Source organism: Aquila chrysaetos, chromosome 5, assembly GCF_900496995.4.
Source record: "Aquila chrysaetos chrysaetos chromosome 5, bAquChr1.4, whole genome shotgun sequence".
In the NCBI taxonomy this organism is placed as follows: domain Eukaryota; kingdom Metazoa; phylum Chordata; class Aves; order Accipitriformes; family Accipitridae; genus Aquila; species Aquila chrysaetos.
In genome coordinates this window covers 62,539,049-62,565,488 of record NC_044008.1, presented here as the reverse complement: position 1 = coordinate 62,565,488, position 26,440 = coordinate 62,539,049, and the positions used below count along the sequence as shown (strand labels likewise).

General features: G+C 41.2%; 1 protein-coding gene across 1 annotated transcript; it reads left to right on the top strand.

Annotated features, from left to right (window-relative positions):
• The first annotated feature begins 3,152 nt into the window (after positions 1-3,152).
• Positions 3,153-22,363, top strand: LOC115342342 (myosin-1B). Its single transcript, XM_030016479.1, has 38 exons — positions 3,153-3,387; positions 3,479-3,622; positions 3,968-4,124; positions 4,699-4,726; positions 4,825-4,939; positions 5,019-5,111; positions 5,225-5,288; positions 5,371-5,469; positions 5,575-5,678; positions 5,760-5,898; positions 7,021-7,139; positions 7,233-7,382; positions 8,028-8,198; positions 8,669-8,978; positions 9,602-9,675; positions 9,952-10,039; positions 10,126-10,243; positions 11,053-11,176; positions 11,253-11,389; positions 12,116-12,371; positions 13,859-14,101; positions 14,208-14,384; positions 14,466-14,611; positions 14,699-14,789; positions 14,879-15,268; positions 15,910-16,036; positions 16,959-17,077; positions 17,403-17,599; positions 18,007-18,190; positions 18,277-18,442; positions 18,614-18,738; positions 18,941-19,249; positions 19,351-19,554; positions 20,480-20,605; positions 20,701-20,871; positions 20,958-21,062; positions 21,345-21,440; positions 22,099-22,363. Exons 1-38 carry the CDS (start codon positions 3,184-3,186, stop codon positions 22,249-22,251), a joined length of 5,823 nt encoding a protein of 1,940 aa, XP_029872339.1. The 5' UTR covers positions 3,153-3,183; the 3' UTR covers positions 22,252-22,363.
• Positions 22,364-26,440: the final 4,077 nt, after the last annotated feature.

Below are 26,440 nucleotides of genomic sequence, written 5' to 3'. Positions count from 1 at the left end.
TTACTCTTCACTTTGTCTGCTCGAGTCAGCATTCGATGGATTACAGTACCAATGTAGCCCCTTTCATCTCCTTTAGCACACCCTCCTGCTTCCTCCCCTTCTCAGGCTCTCTTGTCAAATTATTTATAGGACATTGATTCACAGACCTGTTATGTCTAATTATATCTATTCACTTCTAATATGAATGGCAATTCTGCTAGGAGTTAAGATTGCCAAAAATGTTTTGACCTAGGAAAGAGGAGGTGGTGGCTACGTATGCAGATCAGACCCTATAAAAGTACCCTGGGATCAGTGTGTCTTGTCCTTCCTCAGAAATCTCTAAGGTAAGAGTGTCAGAGGCTTTGGACTGGGGAGGTGGGGGATGAAGGGAAACTGGCCCTGCATTCCACAAGCACCAGCGCATTCCTACAGACGCTTACATTCATTCAATGGGGGACTGCCAGTGTCAGCTGGGATTTTCAGTCTGCTTTCAAGGGATCCATATGTTTTCTGTCTATAAATTTTCTCTGGAATTCTGTGAAGCAGTAAGAAGGAAGTTGCTAATTCTGTTTTACAATACTGACCAGCTTCCAGTCTGCAAGCCATTCATCTTTTCTCACAAAAGGTAAGAACTTGATTTAGTCACTCTTTAGGGACAGATAAAGATGCTCTAAGGTAGGACTTATGCTGGCAATCCCTGTATTCCTTATATTTATGTCCATTGTATAAATACAGTACAAGAATTGGGCTGGATTGCCAATATCTTTTCCACAAGATTCTCAAAGACAGCGGTCTTAAAAGTACTGATCACTGCTGCATTGCCTACATTCTCCTCCGGATTCATCTACAGAGAGCAGTTTCCTACATTAACAGACATTAGGTCCTAAGCTTAGGAGAAACTGTCCTAAGATCCTAAGAAGAAAAACCCCATCAGGAAGTAGTTTCCAAATACTTGTCCATAAATTAAACATATTCTTGAAGGAAACAATTTTTTTTTTTTTTTTTTTTTTTGCATTTACGTCAGACATCAAGGGTCACTGGCACTAGCTGTGAAGCAACAGGAAAAGACATACATACTTAAAAAAATGTTAATATTTTCTTCTTCACAGGGAAGCTTGGGGAATGGGGTTAGAAAGTTGTGTATCAAAATATAAAAATGCTAAAATAAAGCATTTCAGTCTGAGCTTCCTTTTATGCTTGTTTGTGCCTATGAAAATAGTGCACAACTGTGATATAATTATATAATCAAATATTAATAATCACAGGGAAATGAAGAAAGGATGATACCTACTTGGATAACTAGAAAAAGAGAGATGGAACAGCAACTAAATTCAAAGTTTTAAATATTTACACCCAGGAAAATTAACTGTTCATATTTACTTTTTACATTAATTTATATTAACTTTGTCAAATACTGTCACTGGAATATAACACTCAAAATTATAAAATGTCAACAAGCTGTCATGGATCAAGAATATAACTAGCATGCTTTGAATAAGTGGAGGAGAGTTAGGAGATTATTGGTTTCAGGAAAAATCATATAAAACAGTCAAAAGAAAATAGTCATCAAATACTTTAAAAAGGCAATCTACTGACATATATATATATTATATGCTAACATAATGTATACTAACCTCCTATATATACTATACATTGTAATAATACCATAAAGATACATTGTAATAATAGCATACATCTATACAAAAATAAAATATACACTATATATGCAATATACATAATATACACTAACATACCATAATATATACTAATATATGCTAACATAGTATATACTAATATATATAATATGCTAGTATTATTCCTGTTAGGGATCTTGTAAGAAAATGTGAGATATTATAGGCAAAGATAAAACTGCTGGTGAAAGACCGTGTCCATTTTACAACCTTATGTAATTGTTTTGTGAAATGGTCTCATTTGATTAATAACACTTTAATGAAGTGGAAAATCACATAGTTACAAACAAAACCATCAGTCAAGAGATTGTACGCATGCCTTTGAATTGATAACACTAAGTTGTGTCATGAAGTCTGTCTTTGCTGGCTAAGAAGGTAAAGCAATTTTTTCACATGTAAGCAATGGAATACTGAGTGGAATTAATTTTATAATGTACAAAAATACTGTGATCATTATTAAAATATTTTTTCTTTTAGGCTGGCCATACTGAAATAATGAGGTTGCTAACTGGTAAAGAGTTCAGAAAAGAGTTTAAAACAATATTCTAAGTTCAGAATGTCTCTCCTGCAATCAAAGTGAAACTGTATCTCAAGGAAAAGTTAACCAGTTATTTGATATTCACCTAGAGGTCTGCCATAGGTGAAAGTATTGACAGAGAAATAAGCTTCTTAATTTATTCAGAAAAGCTACACAAAATCCAAATTGTAGGTGGTGAACCTAGATAAAATTAGGCTAAAAAAGAAAAGGATAAACTTGGAACAGTATTAATTTGGGAACAATATAAATAAATTCCAGCTTCACAATTGCATGAAACTTCAAGACAATTGTTTGGCAATAATAAACACAGTTACTGATAATTTTTTTTTTTAAATAGTAGTGAATAAATGCAAGATTACTCAGTTCCTGTTACAAAAAATACCAAAGTGGAGAATATCAGCTTTGTTTGTTAGCAGATAGATCTGTGGAATAATTGAAATATTTGACAACTTGGGCTATTTCATCCCAAGGGAATGTCTTTAATGAGAAGTGCTAATAATATTAGTTCTCTGAATATCCAGTGTACTGCACCCCTTCCAGTGTTTTACTGTAAACAAATCTCATAGTTTGAAAGGTGCTAAACACAAAAGACATGAGAGGGCTTTCATAACTCCAAACTTGGGAATATCTAGTCAGTGTAGTGTTTGGAACCTTGGAAAGGATCTGTTTATCCTGTTACTTCAACAAATGAAAAAAAACCAAACCCAACATGGAAAGAATTTACATTCCCCTGTAAATGCAGCCATCCAGTTGGCCTAGATATATGATTACATCAAACAGAAATAAAGGAAAGAAAATTATAGAACAGAGCTCTGAATTAGCAGAAAAATAAGAGTCAATTCAATCAGTTGATACAAACAGCAGAGCACCATCTAATCCACTATTCTGTAGCAGTGTTTCTTCCATCATGCGCTATTGTAATGTATTTTCTACCCTCACAGATACTTGCTGCATTACTGTTAGTAAACAGCAGCCATGTCAACAGACTCTGAGATGGCCATCTTTGGGGAGGCAGCTCCCTACCTCCGAAAGTCAGAAAAAGAGAGAATTGAGGCCCAGAACAAGCCTTTCGATGCCAAGTCATCTGTCTTTGTGGTACATGCAAAAGAATCCTATGTGAAAAGCACAATCCAGAACAAAGAAGCAGGGAAGGTCACTGTCAAGACCGAAGGTGGAGAAGTGAGTAAAAAAAATTCAAACCTTGAGAATACAATTTAATCCTGCTGTGGGCTTTTAGATGGCAAATATAAATCTTTCTTTTCTTTGGCAGACTCTTACTGTGAAGGAAGATCAAATCTTCTCCATGAACCCTCCCAAGTACGATAAAATCGAGGACATGGCCATGATGACCCACCTCCATGAACCTGCTGTGCTGTACAACCTCAAAGAGCGTTATGCAGCCTGGATGATCTACGTAAGTACCAGCAGGAGACAACTACTGCTTTTGAGGAGTTGAAGACACCCTTCAATCCCTCTGAAGAGCTTCCTGACTTCTTGCCACATTCTTTCCTCATTTTTCTCTTTCTTCTTCGTTTCTTGCATGTGTTTTCCTCTTGCTGTCTACATCCTCTCTCTCTTCTTCCTTCCTGCTTTTGCCTTTCCTTTGTCATATGCTATATCTCACCCATTCTCTGATAGGTCATTCCTCCACTTTATTTTCTTTCACTACCCTGATCTCCCCAGAACTTCATTCACCTCTGCCTTACCTGCAACTCTCCTCAACTCTCCAAAATCAGCATCCTGTCTCCCTTCCTCGCAGACCTACTCGGGTCTCTTCTGCGTCACTGTCAACCCCTACAAGTGGCTGCCGGTGTACAACCCGGAGGTGGTGTTGGCCTACCGAGGCAAGAAGCGCCAGGAGGCCCCTCCACACATCTTCTCCATCTCTGACAATGCCTATCAGTTCATGCTGACTGGTGAGTGCTTGACCTCCCTCACAGCAACCTAAACCAAAAAGCCACACTGATCTCACTGGAGAATGTGACAAGCCAGCTAAAAACACCACGGAGCTGTATGACTGAGAACTTGATCGAGTTGTGCAGGAATTAATTTCAAGTGAAACTGACCCAGAAGCATGCATGCACTGAGCACTGTGTATTATTTGCACTTTATTGTATAAAATTCTATACTCTCCCACTGCAGAAATACTATTTGACTCAGTTTGCTGCTTTTTTTCACTGATAGGTCAGAAAGAATTATTATTTCACATAACCCCCTATTTGGAATACAGATAGGCACTTTGATTAGAGTTCTTGATAAGAACTGTGTGAAGGGCAAGTGGGCACACAGCTTGTGCGAGGACCACATGCCTCTGACAGCTCTATACATCCATTTTGGCTGTTGGGACCTGGAAGGGAATCGAGTAGTCTTGGACTACTACTCTTGGACTTGGGAGAAGCCACAACTTCCATTTACAGCTTTACTTCTTATTCAGCTTAGTATTGCTCAGAACAACTGCTAACACTATCTTTCATTCCGCCTCCTTCACAGATCGCGAGAACCAGTCGATCCTGATCACGTATGTACACTCCCTGCTCGGGTCCCCGCGGGGCTGCCCCGTGCCAGGGGACCTCCTGCCTGACCACACGCTCTCTGCTTCTGTCTTTGGTTTGACAGCGGAGAATCCGGTGCAGGGAAGACTGTGAACACAAAGCGTGTGATCCAGTACTTTGCAACAATTGCAGCAAGTGGGGAGAAGAAGAAGGAAGAGCAGCAGGCTGGCAAAATGCAGGTGAGGTCCTAGGGGTACGAACCTGCAACTGTCAGATTTATTTATGAGCTATATCATGATAGTAAGATTTCTGTTTTAGGGGACACTTGAGGATCAAATCATCAGTGCCAACCCGCTGCTGGAGGCTTTTGGTAATGCCAAGACGGTGAGGAACGACAACTCCTCACGCTTTGTAAGTTGTTGACTGGGACAAAATTACTTTTTTTGTATCAGCAGACTGACTCGAATGTTCCTGCCGTCAGGATTGGTAAAATAGATCTTGAATTACTTTTCTGCTTCTTTCAGGGTAAATTCATCAGAATCCATTTTGGTGCCACGGGGAAACTGGCTTCTGCTGACATTGAAACATGTAAGTGACCCTCCTGGCCCGATCCCTTTCCTTCCAGCCTTCCTCAGTTCTTGTGCTAACTCTGTCCTACCATCCTTGCTAGATCTCCTGGAGAAGTCCAGAGTCACTTTCCAGCTCAAGGCAGAAAGAAGCTACCACATATTCTATCAGATCATGTCCAACAAGAAGCCGGAGCTAATTGGTAGGAAAGATCACTAACTTCTCCAGTAAAAGGTCACGGAACAACATTTAATTCCTTTACGTGCCAATTACATTTGATCTGTATGTGTTTTGTCCTTCTTTTCAGAGATGTTACTGATCACCACCAACCCGTATGACTATCACTATGTGAGTCAAGGTGAGATCACGGTTCCCAGCATTAACGACCAGGAAGAGCTGATGGCCACGGATGTAAGTACAGCACAGCACTTTTCTTAGGCGGACTCTGACCTTTAACAGGCATGGTACTTACTCCAATGATTCTTTTGTTAGAGTGCCATTGACATCCTGGGCTTCACTGCAGATGAGAAGACAGCCATTTACAAGCTGACAGGGGCTGTCATGCACTATGGCAACCTGAAGTTTAAGCAGAAGCAGCGTGAGGAGCAGGCAGAACCGGATGGCACAGAAGGTACCAGCACGATATATACCGGAGCACAGTATACACCGGAACGCTCACTAATACAGGCAGTAATTCAGGGTCAGAATCATTGACTCAGCCTGCACATTTCTCCAGATGCTAGTATTGTAGAATATAAGTGTGTCCTAACCAGAGGACTTTGCTGGAAGAACACAACCCAGTGGAAAATGCAGGTTATTTTGAACTATGTCAAGTATAAGGTCCAGTGAATCCTAAGGCACTGCTATACTGAATGGCAGCTTCCCAGACCTGGGACAGAACTGGGAGCCACTCTGCCCACTGACTTAAGTTTATGTACCCAGGTAGCTACTATCATTTACCATCAGCTGTAGCCACCTCCTAATGGTATTGTTTCCAGGTGACAAGAAGCCAGAATCCTGAAGCTGCTCTGCTTCAAAGCCCGTATTCTGGAGACAACTCATAATGCCTGAACTGAGAGCATTGTTCTACTTCATTTTGCATGGGGGGGGGGGGGAAGGAGCATCTTGAAATTAGCATCTGTGTGTATATATATTCTATAATGAGGTTTGGCTTTCTCACATTGAAGGACTTTGTAATAGTACTGGTGCTTGCTATCATCTCTGTGAGAAGATACAGGCAGCAAATTGGAAAGGTGCCAGAGTATATCCAGTGGAGAGCTGGAAAAGACTTATGTGTGTGATATTTATCCTGAGGAAGAATGTGGTCCCACTGTGAAAGTTGTATGAGATATCTTCTTCATACTTTTGGCATAATTCTCCACTAATCTCTCTCTCTCATTAGAGTTTCACTGACTACAATTTTCAATACAGTGTATTTCAATACCAAGCAGTTTCTTTTTCTGTTTATTCAGAAATTGTGACTTCTTTGATGTGCCATTTTCATGGCCCTTTTGTCTGTCTAGTCACTTGTTTCAAAATTTGCATATTCATTGTAAAGGCATTTGGAAGAATCTTTACATTTACAAATCATGTAAATTAAAGGGGAAAAAAATCAGTAAATCAGGAAAAATTACAATATTTTAAAGTATGTGAAAAATTATATGTGGCTTCTGCAGAAACAATTCTGAATTACTACACGATACATCTACTGGAGAGATAATATTTGATCCTGCTGTATGCTTATTTCCTTTAGTGGCTGATAAGGCTGCCTATTTGATGGGTCTGAACTCAGCAGACCTGCTCAAAGCCCTCTGCTACCCCCGAGTCAAGGTTGGGAATGAATATGTGACAAAGGGTCAAACTGTGCAGCAGGTAAGAAACAAGTTATAAGAGAAAACAAATGACATTAATTAAAAACCTCGAACTTCCTCTTTTGCCCTGGATGGTAACTTTTGTTTTCTTCAGGTGTACAATTCAGTGGGGGCCCTGGCAAAATCTGTCTTTGAAAAGATGTTCCTGTGGATGGTTGTTCGCATCAACCAACAGCTGGATACGAAGCAGCCCAGACAGTACTTCATTGGTGTCCTGGACATTGCTGGCTTTGAGATTTTTGATGTAAGAGGAAGATCTTCATACAAGTTTCCTGCAGGGGGCATTAAGAAACTGGAATAGTTTGGGGTTTGGGGTATTGTTTCTTTTTTAATTATGGATTTTTTTATTTATTTATTGGATAATCCTGCCATTCCTGTAGAATGGCACTCTCCTGGTTCTCATAGTATGTATTATCCCACTAGGGCTGCAGATTTTTACAGATGTCTGTTGGTGCATCCAGAAGTGAAAACTGCATTGAAAACTGATATGAAAATGTTGAACAACTGATAGGTAATAGCTGAGACAGATTTTGAAGAAGTTAAAATATGCCATCTTGAAGGAAGATTGTGTTAATGTTGAAGCCAGATTCCCTCTGAATACTTGGGAATAGACTGGCAGTGTACACAAATTCAAGCAGATGAAAAGGTGGACATGGTCTAAGCTTTGCAACTCTTTTCAGAGCTCAGAAATATGTTGAGACAGTGCCAGCACCTGAAAGGGTAGATATATTAGAGGATGGAATATGCCAGTCACCTGTCCAGTTCCATGACTAGAAATTCAGGATCCCAGTCATGGAGACCTTAATGGGTTGAAAATAAAACCTATTGGAAGATGGAAAGTGTTCCTGGAACTGAACTTTGCAAGTAAGTAAATCTCTGCATTCTGCAGTTCAACAGCCTGGAGCAGCTGTGCATCAACTTCACCAATGAGAAACTGCAACAGTTCTTCAACCACCACATGTTCGTGCTGGAGCAGGAAGAGTACAAGAAAGAAGGAATTGAATGGGAGTTCATTGACTTTGGGATGGACCTGGCTGCCTGCATTGAACTCATTGAGAAGGTATTTGTGTAATTCACAATGCCTAATCTTTTCAGAAATGCATTGATTTTTTATATATTTATAAATGTTGCTTGAAAGGGTAAATGTGACATTGTAAATACATAAGTTCAGATTATTTTACAATTTACTCTGCTGAGCAGAAGAACAATCCCTGAGAGAGTTAGTATTGTTAGTATTGACTTTGGGATGGACCTGGCTGCCTGCATTGAACTCATTGAGAAGGTATTTGTGTAATTCACAATGCCTAATCTTTTCAGAAATGCATTAATTTTTTATATATTTATAAATGTTGCTTGAAAGGGTAAATGTGACATTGTAAATACATAAGTTCAGATTATTTTACAATTTACTCTGCTGAGCAGAAGAACAATCCCTGAGAGAGTTAGTATTGTCCCACTCAGGAAGCTATTTCTTTATCTGTGATTCTTTCTGCCTTTTCACCTCTTCCTCCTTCCTTCTGCTTCTTCCAGCCCATGGGCATCTTCTCCATCCTGGAAGAGGAGTGCATGTTCCCCAAGGCAACTGACACCTCTTTCAAGAACAAGCTCTATGACCAGCACCTGGGCAAGTCCAGCAACTTCCAGAAGCCCAAGCCTGCCAAAGGCAAGGCTGAGGCCCACTTCTCCCTGGTGCACTATGCTGGCACGGTGGACTACAACATCTCTGGCTGGCTCGAGAAGAACAAGGATCCCTTGAATGAAACTGTTGTGGGGCTGTACCAGAAATCATCCCTGAAGACACTGGCCTTACTCTTTGCCTCTGTTGGTGGGGCAGAAGCAGGTGATTTCTTTGAAATCAGTTCTACTAAAATCTACAGGAAAAAAAAAATCTTGCAATAATATTTACATTTCAAAAATTGAAAACCCAAAACCACATCTACTTTTTGGAACTCAGTCACTCAGACTAATAAAGGATATTACATTTCCCTAGAGACCTTAATAGATCTGTAAGTTTTAAGACCAGACAGCTATACTACAACATTAACACAGGCTAGGTGGCAAACCAAATTTCTGCATTATGGGGCATTCCCAAATACTTCAGGGAATACAATCAAATGTATCAACATGCTGCTAAATTTATGCATACCCTTAGATGTAAAGATACATAAAGACTGCATTTTGTGTATTCACTAGCAATTTAACTCCTTGAATATCTTACTATGCAAAACGTTACATTTTATTTCCTGTTTGCATTTTCCTAACTTCAGCTTGGAGCCATTAGATTTCATTCTGCTTTCATGTGAAAAAATCGTCTCCCATTGTAACTTTAAACACTGTATGCATTTACAAATTTTGTCATATTATTACATTTTCTACTTTTTAAAGATGAACACACAAAGTTCTTCAGATTCTAACTGTGTGCTTTTGTTGTTCATTTCTTTTAAAAAAAATATTATTGTTTAGAGAGTGGTGGCGGTGGCAAGAAGGGGAGCAAGAAGAAGGGTTCTTCTTTCCAGACTGTCTCAGCTCTTTTCCGGGTACTGTAGTATAATCATTATAAATTTTACAGCATTGTGAAGAAAATATTGAAAATTCAGTTAAGAAAAGCTTTAGATTGCTCAAATGTACAAAATCATTATGTTAAGAAAGGATAAGGCATGTGCTTCTTAATAAAGGATTCTCATTGAATCTGCGCAACAGTTCTGTAAAAAAGAAATACTGATCATGGTTTTATTGCAGTGTTTTTACTCCACCTAATATTGTGATTGTGTAAGTGACATTTTTAAACCCAAGTATTTACTCTTGCTCTTAAGGAAAATTTAAACAAGCTGATGAGCAATCTACGAAGCACACATCCCCATTTTGTGCGATGCCTTATTCCTAATGAAACAAAAACACCTGGTAAGTTGTTAAAGTTCAAAAATGAGATAAATCTGTTCTTCTCTGTGCAGCACAATGAAGTACCAATTCATTATGTCATTTATTAGGTGCCATGGAACATGAGCTGGTGCTGCATCAGCTGCGATGTAACGGTGTGCTGGAAGGGATTAGAATTTGCAGGAAAGGATTCCCCAGCAGAATACTCTATGCAGATTTTAAACAGAGGTCAGATTCTGTCATCTACCCTCCACCATATCCACCAATGCTGAATAATTTGCATTTCCTAATTGTTTTAACTACTGTGGGAGTTATGGGAGGGGTTCGTTGTACCTACCTTTAGGCATAAAAAAGTTAATTGTCCAAGTTAGTCATCTAGTTTCTTTCTATAGCTAACTAGAAGAACAGGCATTTTCAAAGGGCAATTATTTATTCCTGTCCTTGATTCACACTCTGGTATGGGATAAAGCATTTTTTAATTAACTATCCAGGAATGAGGTTGATTAGCTTAGACTTAGTTAACTTAAACTAAGATGACTTGCAGCCATCAGCACAGAAATGTGAATAAAGAAACTACAAGATATTCTAGACTAACTTGTTGGAAAACCAAATAAAATAAAACTATCTTGATACTTTTTCTGTATCAACTGGAAAGTACTCAGATATTATGTACTGCCAATATTGTGGATGAAGAATTGCTTCTCCTCTGCACATATCTTGTTCTTGCACACAAAGTTCTCATTTGGAGATAAGGCATTAGATAACAGGGCATGTAAAATATGTCAGCAATTACCCATGGAAATCAGTACCTATTCTGTGTCAAGAATTTCTGGACTAAGCAAAGTGCAAGGTTTGTCATAAAAACATATTTATGCATGAAAATGTGATTTCTAAACAATGGAACAGAGTTCAGTCTTATTCACCTGTCTACCACTCTTGTTCCCCCCTCAGAGAATCTTAACCATGACATCAGTTGGTACAGGTTTGATTGAGCTTTCAGGAATCTGACCTTCTTCATATTCTATTTCCTCCCATAGGTACAAGGTGCTTAATGCAAGTGCCATCCCAGAGGGACAATTCATTGATAGCAAGAAGGCTTCTGAGAAGCTCCTTGGATCCATCGATGTGGACCACACCCAGTACAAATTTGGCCACACCAAGGTACAATTGCTGCTTGACTAATGTACTGTGCTTGCAATACCTGACAAATACGTACTGCAACAGTCTCTTTCTCAAGGTGTTCTTCAAAGCTGGGCTGCTGGGACTCCTGGAAGAAATGAGAGATGAGAAGCTGGCACAGCTCATCACCCGCACACAAGCCATGTGCAGGGGCTTCCTGATGAGAGTGGAGTTCAAGAAAATGATGGAGAGGAGGTATTTACTTGTACTTATTTGGCCTGCTGGGCCCATCCTCATCAGATAGCAATGACGTGGACAAAACTGAAAATAAGCTGCTTCTCACCAAATCTCATTTATTTCTCATTAACTCAGTTTACCAACATGGATGTATTTGGGAGTATACCCTAGCAGTAGATGAAGCAGTATAAAATTCTGATTTAGGAAAATGTCATTTTTAACTTATACCACCCTTTGTACTAATTTTTTGCTAAATTCAGTATATGGCTACATTAAACATATGTCCAAAACCCAGAAATCTAGTCTAAACTTATTATTTTAGGTCACCATTATAATCAAAGGTAAGAAACATATACTTCTAGCACAAGAGAAGTATCCTCTTTCCTTGGGTAACTTTCATGAAAGGGACTAAGTCAGCTTCTGGAGGTGTTCGTTTTCTTTGGCCATGAAAGTGAGCCAGACATCTGGACTTCAAAACTGTCCATACAGGTTGACAATCTACATCACACTACAGAGTTTTCTTCAGAGATATATGTATTTTATATATAATAAATATATGAAATATTATTAATAAATATATATTTAACAATATAGAATTAAGATTTTTATACACACAGATATATAGAACTATAACTATAAAGTATTATATGTAGAACTTCATATTATAGGTATCAATATATGTAATTAAATATGTATTATAAATTTAAAAATATGTAACATAATATGTTTTTTCTTACCTTTCAGAGAGTCCATCTTCTGTATCCAGTACAATGTTCGTGCATTCATGAATGTCAAGCACTGGCCTTGGATGAAGCTCTTCTTCAAAATAAAGCCCTTGCTGAAGAGTGCAGAATCTGAGAAGGAGATGGCCAACATGAAGGAAGAGTTTGAGAAAACCAAGGAAGAGCTTGCAAAGTCTGAGGCAAAGAGGAAGGAGCTGGAGGAGAAAATGGTTTCTTTGCTGCAGGAGAAAAACGATCTGCAGCTCCAAGTGCAGGCTGTAAGTATTGCTAATGTTTTTAGCTTGCAATGTCCTGGGTAAAATGATCCCAAATGTCTCAGTAACAGACACATTATCCCAAAACGGTATTTATTTCAAAAACATACACCTATTTTATAAAATAGGAAGGAAAACCACATGGAAAAGCTAAGCTGAAATCTATAAATATTAATAAATTTGCAATGAATTACTGCAGTTGGTTCCTTATACTTTTAAATCAAGAAAGAAGTAATTAATTTCCAGTTAGTAAATAAAACTTTATATACTATATAATTTTTATATGTTATCATCTGATCAATGAAGGTAGACTGGAGATCCTATTAACACCTTTTATTTGGAGAATCACAAGTGGATTCAGGTGGAGTAGGAGGGGCTGAGAGTGTCAGGCATTTCTGCAGTATTTATGGTCCCTGTCTCCTCAGAAAAAACAATGATGAAAGTGGAGTCCTCCCCTTTTTCCCTGGAAATAAAGAGGTAGCAACAATAATCCCCTTAAAACTGTCTTTAACAGCAAGGATTAGGATTCATCTGACCTCATTTTCATGTCTACAGTCTAAAAGTCTACATGTGAACTAGTAGCCTCAGGTTCTCTTCATCTTCAGCAATGAGAAACTCATCCCTTCAGAGTATGATACAATTCATCCAAAAATGTAAATTTTTTTGGTTGAATGGACTGCGTCTTGATATCATGGCAGTTATCTAAAACTACATGAGACTAACCCCAACCTAGCTATCTTGCTGAGCTATAAAAAGTCTTCTGCCTGGGTGGTATCATTGTTCTTCACTAGAACAAAGAGGAAAAGAACAAGCAGTATGTAGAAAATAAAGATTACTTCTTAGTAACTTGCATCTTAGAATGCACGCAAATTCAGGTAATTGATACTGCCCTGGTAAACAGCAGTCTCCCTTCCAAACTGTTCTTCTTGACTGCAAGGGCTAGAGACATGACTGATTCAACTATTGCCTTTGAAACAGTGATCTTAACACAAAATTTTGCCAAAACTAAAAATTAAATTCATTCTCAGTAAATCTTTTGGGAAGAGTTGTAATAAGATTTTCTCAGCTGAATGTTGGAGGTTTTAGCATTCAGGTTTTAAACACTATGCTAAGAAATCTGCCTACATGGTTCTCTTCAGTAGAACTCTATGCCAGTTTCCAGTCCAGCCAAATGCAACGTAAGTAAAATGATTAAAAGATACAAGGGAGATACTGCCATGATTTCAGGCACCATCTTCAAATTAATGTTGCACTTGCATGAACAGTTAAAGGGTTTAAAAAAGAATGCTCAAAGCCTATATTTATAGTGCTATAAAATATTCCTTTATTCTCCCAAAAATGTTTTCCAAAACAAATAGATACTCTCATAATAATGAGTTTTAAATACAAAGGAGTGTAAAGCTGTTTTGAAAATAATAATTCCTTGTTTGAAAATCAGTATGAAAAAATAATTATTTGAAAACTATTTTATTTAAATGAATCATGTGTAGGAAGCTGATGGGTTGGCTGATGCTGAGGAAAGATGTGACCAGCTCATCAAAACCAAAATCCAGCTGGAAGCCAAAATTAAGGAGCTGACAGAGAGAGCAGAAGATGAAGAAGAGATGAATGCTGAGCTGACAGCCAAGAAGAGGAAATTGGAGGATGAATGCTCAGAGCTGAAGAAAGATATTGACGATCTTGAGTTAACGCTAGCCAAGGTTGAAAAGGAAAAACATGCCACCGAAAACAAGGTATGAGGCAGAACCTGTCACTCGCACTCCAGAGTAAGAGCACTGTGCCATTACAGGACTTCTGTATCTACTTCCTTTATTTACACTAGCTCCCTTCTTCTCAAAGGTGAAAAACCTTACAGAGGAGATGGCAGCCCTGGACGAGACCATTGCCAAGCTGACAAAAGAGAAGAAAGCCCTCCAAGAGGCCCATCAGCAGGCACTGGATGACCTGCAGGCAGAAGAGGACAAAGTCAATACGCTGACCAAAGCTAAGACCAAGCTGGAGCAGCAAGTGGATGATGTAAGCACGGTTTCCAGAAGAACAGGACAGGTATGGAGTTAAACCTGGCTGACGGAGCACTGATGGTCTTGTTCTGCTTAGCTGGAAGGGTCCCTGGAGCAAGAGAAGAAACTGCGCATGGACCTTGAGAGAGCTAAGAGGAAACTCGAAGGAGACCTGAAGCTGAACCAGGAATCCATAATGGATTTGGAAAACGATAAGCAGCAGCTGGATGAGAAGCTGAAGAAGTAAGTGGGGCTGTGGGGCACCTGAGCGCTGTGCTGGTGCACCTGTCTTTTTTCTTTGAGCTCTGACATGGTTTGCTTTGCCCAAAGGAAAGACTTTGAAATCAGCCAGATCCAGAGCAAAACTGAGGATGAGCAAGCCCTGGGCATGCAATTACAGAAGAAGATCAAGGAGCTGCAGGCAAGTCTTTGTTCCTTCCCCTCTCTCACCCAGTCTCAGGTCAGGTAGGAGGAGGGCATGGGTGTGAAGGGTCCCCTAATGTTCCCCAGGCTCGTATTGAGGAACTGGAGGAGGAAATTGAGGCAGAGCGAACATCTCGGGCAAAAGCAGAGAAGCATCGGGCTGACCTCTCGAGGGAGCTAGAGGAGATCAGCGAGCGCCTGGAAGAAGCAGGAGGAGCTACCGCAGCTCAGATTGAGATGAACAAGAAGCGTGAGGCAGAATTTCAGAAGATGCGCCGTGACCTCGAAGAGGCCACGCTGCAGCACGAAGCCACAGCTGCCGCCCTGCGGAAGAAGCATGCGGACAGCACAGCTGAGCTTGGGGAGCAGATCGACAACCTGCAACGAGTGAAGCAGAAGCTGGAGAAGGAGAAGAGTGAGCTGAAGATGGAGATTGACGACTTGGCCAGTAACATGGAGTCTGTCTCCAAAACCAAGGTGCTGAAATATTTCTTTGTAGTAATTCAAACATAATCAAGTATCTGTATTTTAATATAGAATTTTAAGTTAATCATACTTTTAAATAAGTAGTTGAATTTCACAACTTAACTTTTAGTTTATATATTTAAGTATTAGTATAATGCTATATTATATCCTTTGGGTGAGAGCTAAAAAGCTTCACCTGAAGCACCTCACCTAACTATAGGGTCTCATTGCTTGGTTCTGAGTATTATTATAGTGAAATGAAAGACACTGGCCTTATCAGGTTTTTAGTTTCTTCTAAAATAGGAATTACTCCTACCCAAACTTTTCCTTTTTTTCCTATTTTTCTTTTCCTCCTTTAAATGTTTCAATGACAGAATCATTAAGAGCCAAACAGAAATTCAAAATAATCCCTCATGTTACAATGTCCCATCATCCTTTTTATCTATTGAAAAACTGGAGTGTACATTAATAAATTACACAAATGTTGGAATTAGGGATGCAAATTTCTTAGAAAGATATATCAATAAACTGAGACTTTTTGACTTTATTTCTAAATCATTGGCTTCTTTTTTTGCCCTTCATAAGACTTCAGATTCTCAGTAACTATGTGTTGAACCACCAATCACCTTTCACTCTGTTCTTCATGCAAATAGGCAAATCTGGAGAAGATGTGTCGCTCCCTAGAAGATCAACTCAGTGAGATTAAGACAAAGGAGGAGGAACAACAGCGCACAATTAATGACATTAGTGCTCAGAGAGCTCGCCTACAAACAGAATCTGGTAAGACATTTGCGGTTTTTAAGAGAACACTGTATATGACATGGACCTTTAAAAAAGGCGTCAAAAAAGACTTGGGGATCTTGGTAGAAACTCAGCTGAACATGAGCAAGAAATGTGCTCTTGTGACAAAGGCGGCCAACAGAATCCTCAGCTGCATTAGGAGAAGTGTTGCCAGCAGATTAACAGAGGGTGATCCTTCCTCCTACTCAACACAGGTGAGGCCAAACCTGGAGTGCTGTGTCCAGTGCTAGGCTTCCCAGTACCAGAGAGATACAGACATCCTGGAGCAGGACCAAAAACATGTTTAAGGGACTGGAAAAAACAGTCACTGGAACAACCTCCCCAGGGGTGCGGTGGAGTCCCCATCACTGGAGGTTTTCAAGACACAACTGGACAGGGTGCTAGATAATCTCATCTAGGCTCCCTTTCCTATGAAAGGTTGAACCTGATGACCTTTCAAGATCCCTTCCAACCCGGACTGTTCTATGATTCTATGACTGGAGTTTCAAAGAAGAATTCTTCTGTCTTATAACCTAGACTTCATCCTTCTGCTTCCCAGGAGACATTCAGGAGACAACAGTGATATAACTGAGCACGTACACCATAGCATACTCATTCTGTAAGCTCAAGGCTCAAAATGACCACTGCACTTACTGCAAGCATACAGTAAGACTAGTCAGATATTGGACAAGGGGGCACGATGTGTCTCATGTTGTACCTCTAAGATAAATACTCTGGCATACTTAGAGATATGGAGAGATATCAGTAATTAGGATTCCATGAAAGAAATAAAATTTTGTTTAACTCAAAATATTTTTACATGCATTTACTTATCAAGGTTAACACTTTTAAATAAGTCATAAAAAGGTTCTTTTACTCATCAATGGCTGTAAAAGGCTTGTGTATCTGCAAACTTTCCCAGGTGAATATTCACGCCAGGTGGAGGAGAAAGATGCTCTGATTTCTCAGCTGTCAAGAGGCAAGCAGGCTTTCACCCAACAGATTGAGGAACTCAAGAGGCACCTAGAGGAAGAGATAAAGGTGAGAAGGCTTTCTGAATTCTGTCTTATCCGCTGGAATCCTCCTGTCTAGGAGGAGCTTCAGGTACATATGAAATCACAGAATCAACAAGGTGAGAGGGACAGAAAAAACGCTTAGGTAATTCAGTGCAAGTCTTCCCATATTAGCTTTGCTCCCCCTTCCCTACAGTCTATCCATTAACTCTTTTACAGACTCCCAGCTCTTCCTTTCAAATTCAGTAGCTTGCCATCACCCACAGCAGAATACTCCAGTGTCCATCAACATTTCCGTCAGGATATTTCCTAGGATATTTCCATTCATTTTCACACTACTGTTTTTCCCCCAGGCCAAGAGCGCCCTGGCCCATGCCTTGCAGTCTGCTCGCCACGACTGTGACTTGCTCCGGGAACAATATGAGGAGGAGCAGGAAGCCAAGGGGGAGCTGCAGCGTGCCCTGTCCAAGGCCAACAGCGAAGTGGCCCAGTGGAGAACCAAATACGAGACGGACGCTATTCAGCGCACGGAGGAGCTGGAGGAGGCCAAGTACGTGAGGAATGTGGGGAAGGCCAGCAGACACTAAAAATGGAAATTTGAGGACACCACTGTGATATTGTCAGGAAGCAGTCAATGTTCTGCTTTGGGGTGGGGTGCTAGAAGAGAGAAAATATAACTGAGAGCAGGTATGCATTGGGGAAAAGCAGAAGCAGCAAAGCTCTCCACACACAGAATAGCAGACAGATGCTAGTGTGAATAGCAGAGAGTTAATTGCTGCAGCCCAGGGTTCAGACACAGAAATACAGTGGCTGGCTGCGAGAGGTCCTCCACCTCTGTGTAAGTGGGGATCACACACTACCAAGTGGCTAAATGTGCTCTTGTGAAAAACACACTGGCTGCACACCACAGAGCTCCCATTTGCTTCCTCACCTGGACCTGTGCTTACCACCTCCCAGGAAGAAGCTGGCACAGCGCCTGCAGGATGCAGAGGAACATGTCGAAGCTGTGAATGCCAAATGTGCCTCCCTGGAAAAGACAAAGCAGAGGCTGCAGAATGAAGTGGAGGACCTGATGATTGATGTGGAGCGATCAAATGCTGCCTGTGCAGCTCTGGATAAGAAGCAGAAGAACTTTGACAAGGTCTTTTGGGCTCCAGGCCTGGGGTTCCTGGGCAGAGCATCCCCTCCTGATTGCCACATCCACACTGAGGTCCTGTTTCTCTTCAGATCCTGGCAGAATGGAAGCAGAAGTATGAGGAAACGCAGGCTGAGCTGGAAGCCTCCCAGAAGGAGTCTCGGTCTCTCAGCACGGAGCTGTTTAAGATGAAGAATGCCTATGAGGAGTCCTTGGACCACCTGGAAACGCTGAAGCGTGAGAACAAGAACTTGCAGCGTAAGTCCCTGGCCCTCTGCTCCTGGCTGGGCTTTCTCGCTATCCACCACTACCACCTTTCCGTATGGGTCTGTGCCTGCAGGTTGGCAAAGCTGCCTGTCACCTCGGTGTGGCAGGGCCCTTTGCATTCTGCCCTGTGCCCGACCATGCTGTTGGTCTTTGTTCCCACAGAGGAGATTGCCGACCTCACGGAGCAGATTGCCGAGGGAGGAAAGGCAATTCATGAGCTGGAGAAAGTCAAGAAGCAGATTGAGCAGGAGAAATCTGAACTCCAAGCCTCCCTGGAGGAAGCTGAGGTACACATCATTATTTGTTGCTCTCTTACATATCTTGGATCTCTATCTCATTATAAGCGCTGTGAAGTCATTCCCAGACACAGGAGGAAAAGTGTTTGTGTAAAAGTGTAGAGATATTACCCAAGTATGGCACTAATTTTTACTCAGAGCTTCAGGTTCAACATATGTCACATAAAAAGTATTCTAATTTATTATTTTCTAGGCTTCCCTGGAACATGAAGAGGGGAAGATCCTGCGCCTCCAGCTTGAACTCAACCAGGTGAAGTCTGAGATTGACAGGAAGATAGCAGAGAAAGATGAGGAGATCGACCAGATGAAGAGAAACCACCTCAGAATTGTGGAGTCCATGCAGAGCACCCTGGATGCTGAGATCAGGAGCAGGAATGAAGCTTTGCGTCTGAAGAAGAAGATGGAGGGAGACCTGAATGAAATAGAGATCCAGCTGAGCCATGCCAACCGCCAGGCTGCAGAGGCACAAAAGAACCTGAGAAACACACAGGCAGTGCTCAAGGTCCATTGAACAAAAGCTGCCTTCAGAGAAATATCTTACCTGATATTTTCAGTGCCAAACAGCTCTTAATCTGCTTATAATTTCCTTCACTTGCTCTACAGGATACCCAGATACACTTGGACGATGCTCTCAGGACACAGGAGGACCTGAAGGAGCAGGTGGCCATGGTGGAGCGCAGAGCAAACCTGTTGCAGGCTGAAACTGAGGAGCTTCGGGCAGCACTAGAACAAACAGAGAGGTGTAGAAAGGTGGCTGAGCAGGAACTGATGGATGCAAGTGAGCGTGTGCAGCTTCTCCATACCCAGGTGAGGTCACTTGGTGAGAAATGGCACTCTTGGTAAGTAGGAGAATACTTGTATGCTTTATTCCAGTCACCATTGGAGGCTCAACTTTGAAGACTAGAGTTATCTTTTGTGAAGTAATCATCATGATAGTAGAAGAGATCTTTGCTGAAAAAGTGTGTACAGTGGCTGTGTTCCCTGGTTGCACTCGATGAAACCCATGCTTCTACCTTCTTTGCATCCTAACATAATCTCCAGAGAAAAAACATTTAGTCACAGGGACCAGATTTTTTAGTTACCCATGCCAAATGGTCTGTCATCTGAGCAGTCAGAGACTGAAACTCTGAGATGACAGCAGCATTCATTTCTTGCTCAGTCGAAATGTAGCACTAGGAAATCCCCATATTCCTTCTAAAAATGTGCTGTCCACACTAGCAAGAAAGAAGGGATGAACTCTTGGCTCTGATGCAGCCCATGTCAAGCAGACTTTGACATGAGCTACATGTCACAGCAGTCATCCAGCAGTCAAGTGCTGAAATGTATGGAAAGTGTCTGGTTTCAAATGCTGAAAAGATTCTGGAAGGAATCTATCCTATCTACATTACAAATTTTTCTCTTCAGTTGATAAGAGTGGATTACTCTTCCCTAATTACATTGAAGAGAAGGTATTTCACTGACTTCCCTCACTATTTTTATTACTTCCCCGCACCAGCCCTGGTGGATGAGATGTGGCACAGATTATATTTCTAAGTATGCTTTTTCAAATTAATAAAATTAATTCTTGGAGAAAAAAAAAAAAAGCATTATTCCCCAGTGATAAGAAATTTTACAGAAAAATCTGTGGTATAGATTTTTCACATAATTATGTCTGAAATGATTCAAAATCCTGTAATGTTCTTGATTTGAAATAATGAGCTAACAAAACCAAACCTCTGATGCTACTCAACAGAACACTAGCTTGATCAACACCAAGAAGAAGCTGGAAACAGACATTGCCCAAATTCAGGGTGAAATGGAAGAAACAGTCCAGGAAGCCCGCAATGCCGAAGAGAAGGCCAAGAAGGCCATCACAGATGTGAGTTAGGGGCTCCTCTCACTGCTGATGGTGGATGTATTCTCCTCCAATCTGTCTCCACTACCAAAATGGCTTTGATCCTTTGCTCTCATCAGGCGGCCATGATGGCAGAAGAGCTGAAGAAGGAGCAGGACACCAGCGCCCACCTGGAGAGGATGAAGAAGAACCTGGACCAGACGGTGAAGGACCTGCAGCACCGTCTGGATGAAGCCGAGCAGTTGGCCCTGAAGGGAGGCAAGAAGCAAATCCAGAAGCTGGAGGCCAGAGTGCGTAGGGCTTTTATTTGTGCATGAGTGAGCATGTCCCTTGGAGAGATACCAGGGAAGCTCCAAAGATGGGGTGCTCATTGCAGGTGCGGGAGCTGGAAGGGGAGGTTGATGCTGAGCAGAAGCGCAGTGCTGAAGCCGTGAAGGGTGTGCGCAAGTACGAGAGGAGGGTGAAGGAGCTGACCTACCAGGTAAGGCAGAAGGCCCCTTGAGCTCACACACCCTTCTTGCAGAAAGGCAAAATGTAGTCCTTTAGGGATTTCTTTCTGCGTCCTGAGTCACACAGTTAAAAAGGAGAAGACTGAGAACATCAGAAGAAATTATCTTTCTGGTCGTGTTAGGAAGATCCAGTTTATCACCTCTGTCTTACTGAACAGCAAAGGTCTATAAGGAATGTTACTCTCTGTTTCACGTAGAGGGCAATTAAAGAGGAGGGGCAAAGAGGTGCTTCTCTTTCTTGTCCTTCTCTTTAGTCAGAAGAAGACAGGAAGAATGTTCTTAGGCTGCAGGATCTGGTGGACAAGCTTCAAATGAAAGTGAAATCCTACAAGAGACAAGCTGAGGAGGCTGTAAGTATTGATGTGTGCAGGGTCAGTCTCCATCCAGGTGGAGATGGAATTCTGTGTTGGTGTTTTCCCCTGCATAGCTCTGTTTGAACCCTTAACTTTTTTGTCTTTTTCTTGCTGTGCACTCAGGAATGAACAGCTGAATTGCTGTTCTGGCTGAACACCTCAGGGGTCTAGAGGGGTGTAGAATACATTTTCTGTGAGCATTATTGCATCACTGGGAAGAGCAGCGAAGGCTCAGGTCAACATTGTGGGAGTAGGTCTCTGCTTCCTTTCACTTATATTCATATTTCTGCCTAGCAGAAAAAAAAAATCTTCAAAAATTGTAATACATAATTTTATAGCAGTAAATAAATGGAAAATGATTTAATGGAAATAACTATCATTATATATAATTATTCAAAAATTCCAAAGTGCATTAACACCTTATATCCAGAGAGGGATTCCTGGTATATCTTATTAACCATCCAAGCATTTAGCATTCAAGCTATTTCTTTGGGTTCCCCCTAGAAGTAGTAGAGAGAATTACATACTAACTCACAGACTTTTTTTTTTTTTCCATTATGTAACAGCAAAATACCACAGCCTGTCCAGTGCAGTGTTACAGTAGGAACATTATTAAACATTTTAAAACCTATTTTATCTCTTTTCCCATCTCCAGGAGGAGCTGTCCAATGTCAATCTCACAAAGTTTCGCAAGATCCAGCATGAGCTGGAGGAAGCTGAGGAGCGGGCTGACATTGCAGAGTCACAGGTCAACAAGCTCCGAGCGAAGAGTCGTGAAATTGGCAAGAAGGCAGAAAGTGAAGAGTAAATGCCTCCAGTGGTGCAAAGTGAAAGAGAATTGCACAAAATGTGAAATTATATGACTTTGATTTTGTAATCATTGCTTAGTCCTTCATCCATCTCTGGATCATTACTGCCTAGATAATAAAAATTGTAGAGATTTTCCCATTGAAATAATGAGAAGTCCACTGTTGTATTTTAATCATTATCCTGAATTCTTACAAGGTTTACATTTTTCCTTACTTATTTAAATTCATTCAATTAAAAATCTTGCTTCAGGTATTTTCAAACTGTTTCAGCCACTGTTAAATTGGTCTAATCAGACATCCTGCTTCATTCTTACCATGGAATTTCATCTAAGACTTCCTTAAGGGAGAAAATCATTATTTCTTTGCAACAGAATGTAATTATCCCTTATAACTTCTGCTTTAGGAATACAATAGATTTTAACTCAAAAGTTCTGTCCAAAGAATAAGAATTTATTGCATCTTGTATTATTATTCTATTAAATCACGTGTCTTATGTGCAAGATCTTTCTTCAGGTTCAACCTGTTCAGTCCTTCAAGCCACTTTGAAACATAGTTTAAAGGACATTTAAACCTAAAATGAGATCTACTTTTAACTTTCATTCATGAAAGTGATGTGCAAACCAACAGTCCAAGGGCAGCACAAACAGCTACCTCACAGTAGCTTCTGTTTGTAGTTCCTTCATTTGGCTTCTTGTGAGAAGAGTGATGTAGTCCACAACCCATATGCCATTTGGCATTGAGACACCACTGCCTCAGACTAATCTTGCAGCCATTGTACTTCTCAGTGAACACAGGTTAGACTAAACAATATTGCAGGTCTCAGAACTGATCATCATTCTAAATGGTTTGCCAGTCATTCACAATCCTCTTGTTTCCTCTTAAAAAAAAGTTATTAAACTTCCTAACCACGGAGTGGATAGGAAAAGACAGAATTATGACTGGTGTTCAGTATATCACAGTCGCTTCTGATTATGTATTAGTTTATATAACCTTTAGTTGTGTTCCACAGGTCTGATTCTTAATTTAAAAGACATGAAAGACAGCATTCAGTAACTGAGAGCTATTCAGTAATTTTTCCCCTTTGTTTCCTGTTTAATGAGTATTATTCAAACCAAGTTTGAAGATAGAAATACTAAATTTCTCATAGACTTTCCAAGGTTTTAAGATACGTGTGAAACATTACATATTAATGTATTTATGCATACATATCTGTGCGTGTATATATACATACACATACGTGTATATATATACATACATAGACACACACACACATATATATAAAGTTTCCAAAGCTATTTTTGCAGCAGCAATCCAGTAACATGAAGATGTATGTTACTGTTTCATCACTGATAAGTAATCAAGGTCAAAAGTAGTCACTATTTTTAGCATTCAGTTTCAAGACTTTGATAAGCATTTTTACAGCTTTACAGAACAGCTTCCCCTGACTGCACTCCTAGTTGAGTGTCACCATATCTCCAAACCCATTCCCAGAGTCACATGTCAGACACCTGAGAAATTAAGTCTTTGGGATTGATTGCCATCTGTGAAAAGTATTGCTACCAAGTTCCTTCTGGAGGAAGAAAAAAGATGGCAAATCAGCATGCAGCCTTTATACTGTGTAGATAGCCCAGTTTTCATGTATGCCACAGAAACAAAAAAAAGTAGAAAGTCTCCTTGCTCAGAAACACCCTCACCTGCCAAAGGACTGTTCAGGCTTTTGGGAGCCTTGCTTCCTACTTTTCATGATGTTTTTTTTCCTGCCTCTAACTCAAGCAGATCATATTTTTCTTTCAGGGAGTGTGTGGATTTCTAACTAGATTGTAGTCTGAACAGTTACTGTCCACAGATACAAACTTTATAGGTAGTAGCTACCTTCTTTGAAAATAGCTTTGCTTGCATTCCAGTGTAAAGACAGGATTTTACTTTTACACAGGCTCTTGCCTATCTACTTTGCAGCGTATGTACAGGATGAAACCCTGGATTACATAATGTGGGCTGCAAAAGTCCTCTAAACTCTGGGATCTGTATCAGTTCACTACAGAAACCAAGGTCGATGGGTCCATCTTATCAACATAACAGGGCAGCTCAGCCATGAGGGGGAGTTTGTAAGCCCACTGGCAGCAGCAGATAACATTATTCCTGTGGGACAGACAACACCTCATCACCCATGCACGTCAGCTGGTGTGGTCACAAGGCTGTGCAATGCTGTGGCAAGTAGAGCAAACCTCTTCTGACTGTGGAGTGCTGCAGGTCATATGCACATTTCAGCTGTGTCTAACGGGCTGGCTGTGAGTAGTCAGACTCTGAAGAAGAGACTGGGCAACAGCTTTTCCCTCTCTTTGTTAGCCTGCCACACCTTGCAGACACTGTGCAAAGACACTGGTGAGCTATGCTAACCAGAACAGTTGCAACAGATCTGATCTCTTCAGGTTCTGTACAGTATTGGGCCATTCAAGTGACACCAGTGGCACCAGAAAAAGTGTGAAACATGTCACCTAGCCTATCTGGCATCACAACATTCACAAATGGCACAACAACATGCTGATGACGCCTCAGACATTATGCTAACACCAGTAAAAAGACCAAGTTTGACTCTTTCTTCTTCCCCTCCAAATGCATCTGTGACTTACCCATCCCCATCTGCCCCAAATCCACGTGATCACACCATAACTGTGTGTTACCAGCCCTGCCCTCATCCCTTTTTCCATGTTTGCTCACATTCTGTGTTCACAGAGCAGTGCTACCAAGCCTCTACACCCGTATAGCAGCCTGGTTCTGCCTTCTGTGTATCTGAGGTAGTCTGATAAGGGGACACCGTTTAATATCCCCTGAAGAGACTACTGCAATACCATACTATGCCCATTACAAAGCAGTGCCTTGCTGCAGCTAAGTCTTAAACCAGCAGCAATAAAGAAAAACATCTCTGGTCTGGGCAAACATTTTCAACAACAAACATTAAATAGCTAAAACCATTCACTCACATCCATCATCCCTCAGCTAAGTTTGAAGGAAAGTGAAAGCAGTAAGCGGAAAAGGCTCAGTCCTATGCATGCTTTTATAGAAAGAAGAAAATAAAGCTTCGGTCTGGTGCAGCCGTGACATTGTCTCTGCCTGGCTGACTTGTGGTGAACCTGCTCAGATATGAGGCTGCACTTAGGGTGCTTGCCCACTGATATGATAGGCTGCAGAGACTGGGATTGACTGAGGAGCTAATCCCACCCCTAGAATAGCTGACACCAGCAACACCTTGGAGCAGGACAGTCACAGGAACAAATCCCAAAACATCATGAAAGATCTGTGTGTGCCTCTTAAGGTCTCTCTTCCACCTCCTATTGCAGATGCCAGCTTGTTCCCACAGAGGAAGCCCAGCTAGCATGGAGGCAACATCTGAGTGGCCTTTGTTAGGTTATATGATAAAAACTTGTCTGCACAACCACAAAGCAGCACAGAAAGACAATGACAGGAGGGGGACCCCAAATAACACCCTGCCCAGCTGCTCCCAGGCCCATCACAAAAGCCATCAGCCTGTCAAAGGCAGTCCTCCTCCAGCCCAGGGTGCAGTAGGGACCCCCAAGGAACAGGCATCTTTTCACGGCCGTCCTGATGCAGCACAAGGCCCAGGATCCAGATGTGAGACCCACCGCCATGAGCCACAAGGAGCAGCTCTCCTTTTGAATTGAGGAGGATTGCTGCTGGGGGGGTTGGGGCATGTTGTGGGATGCAGGGGAAGAGCAGTCGGGATCACACAGGGCTAGTGATGGGATGTTTAAGGGAGGAATCAAAGGTGTGGAAGAGGAGAGGGTTAGGTGACCTGGGCAGAAACAATGTAGGAAAATCGAGCGGTGAGGAGATAAAAAGGGACGATGGCATATAAATAGTGGCTGGTCAGTATGCTTGTCTGCCCATGCCTTGTGCCTGATCAGTGCAGTCTGTCCTCCCTTGTTATTAAACTCCTTTCGAGCTCTGTCCTGGGTGAGGGCTGCCTACTCAGTGTGTATGGAGTGTGAGTGTAGCACCTGGAATCAGACAACGGGCTGGAGGGCCTGTGTGTCCATGATGCAACAACCAGACCGAGTGCAGGTGCGCAAGTGAGTGTGTAATTGCTAATGAAGATCAAGCCAGACCAGCTGGTGAGCAGGTGAGTTGGCCTGGGAGCAAGGGATGAGTGGATCTCCAAGGGCCAGCCCT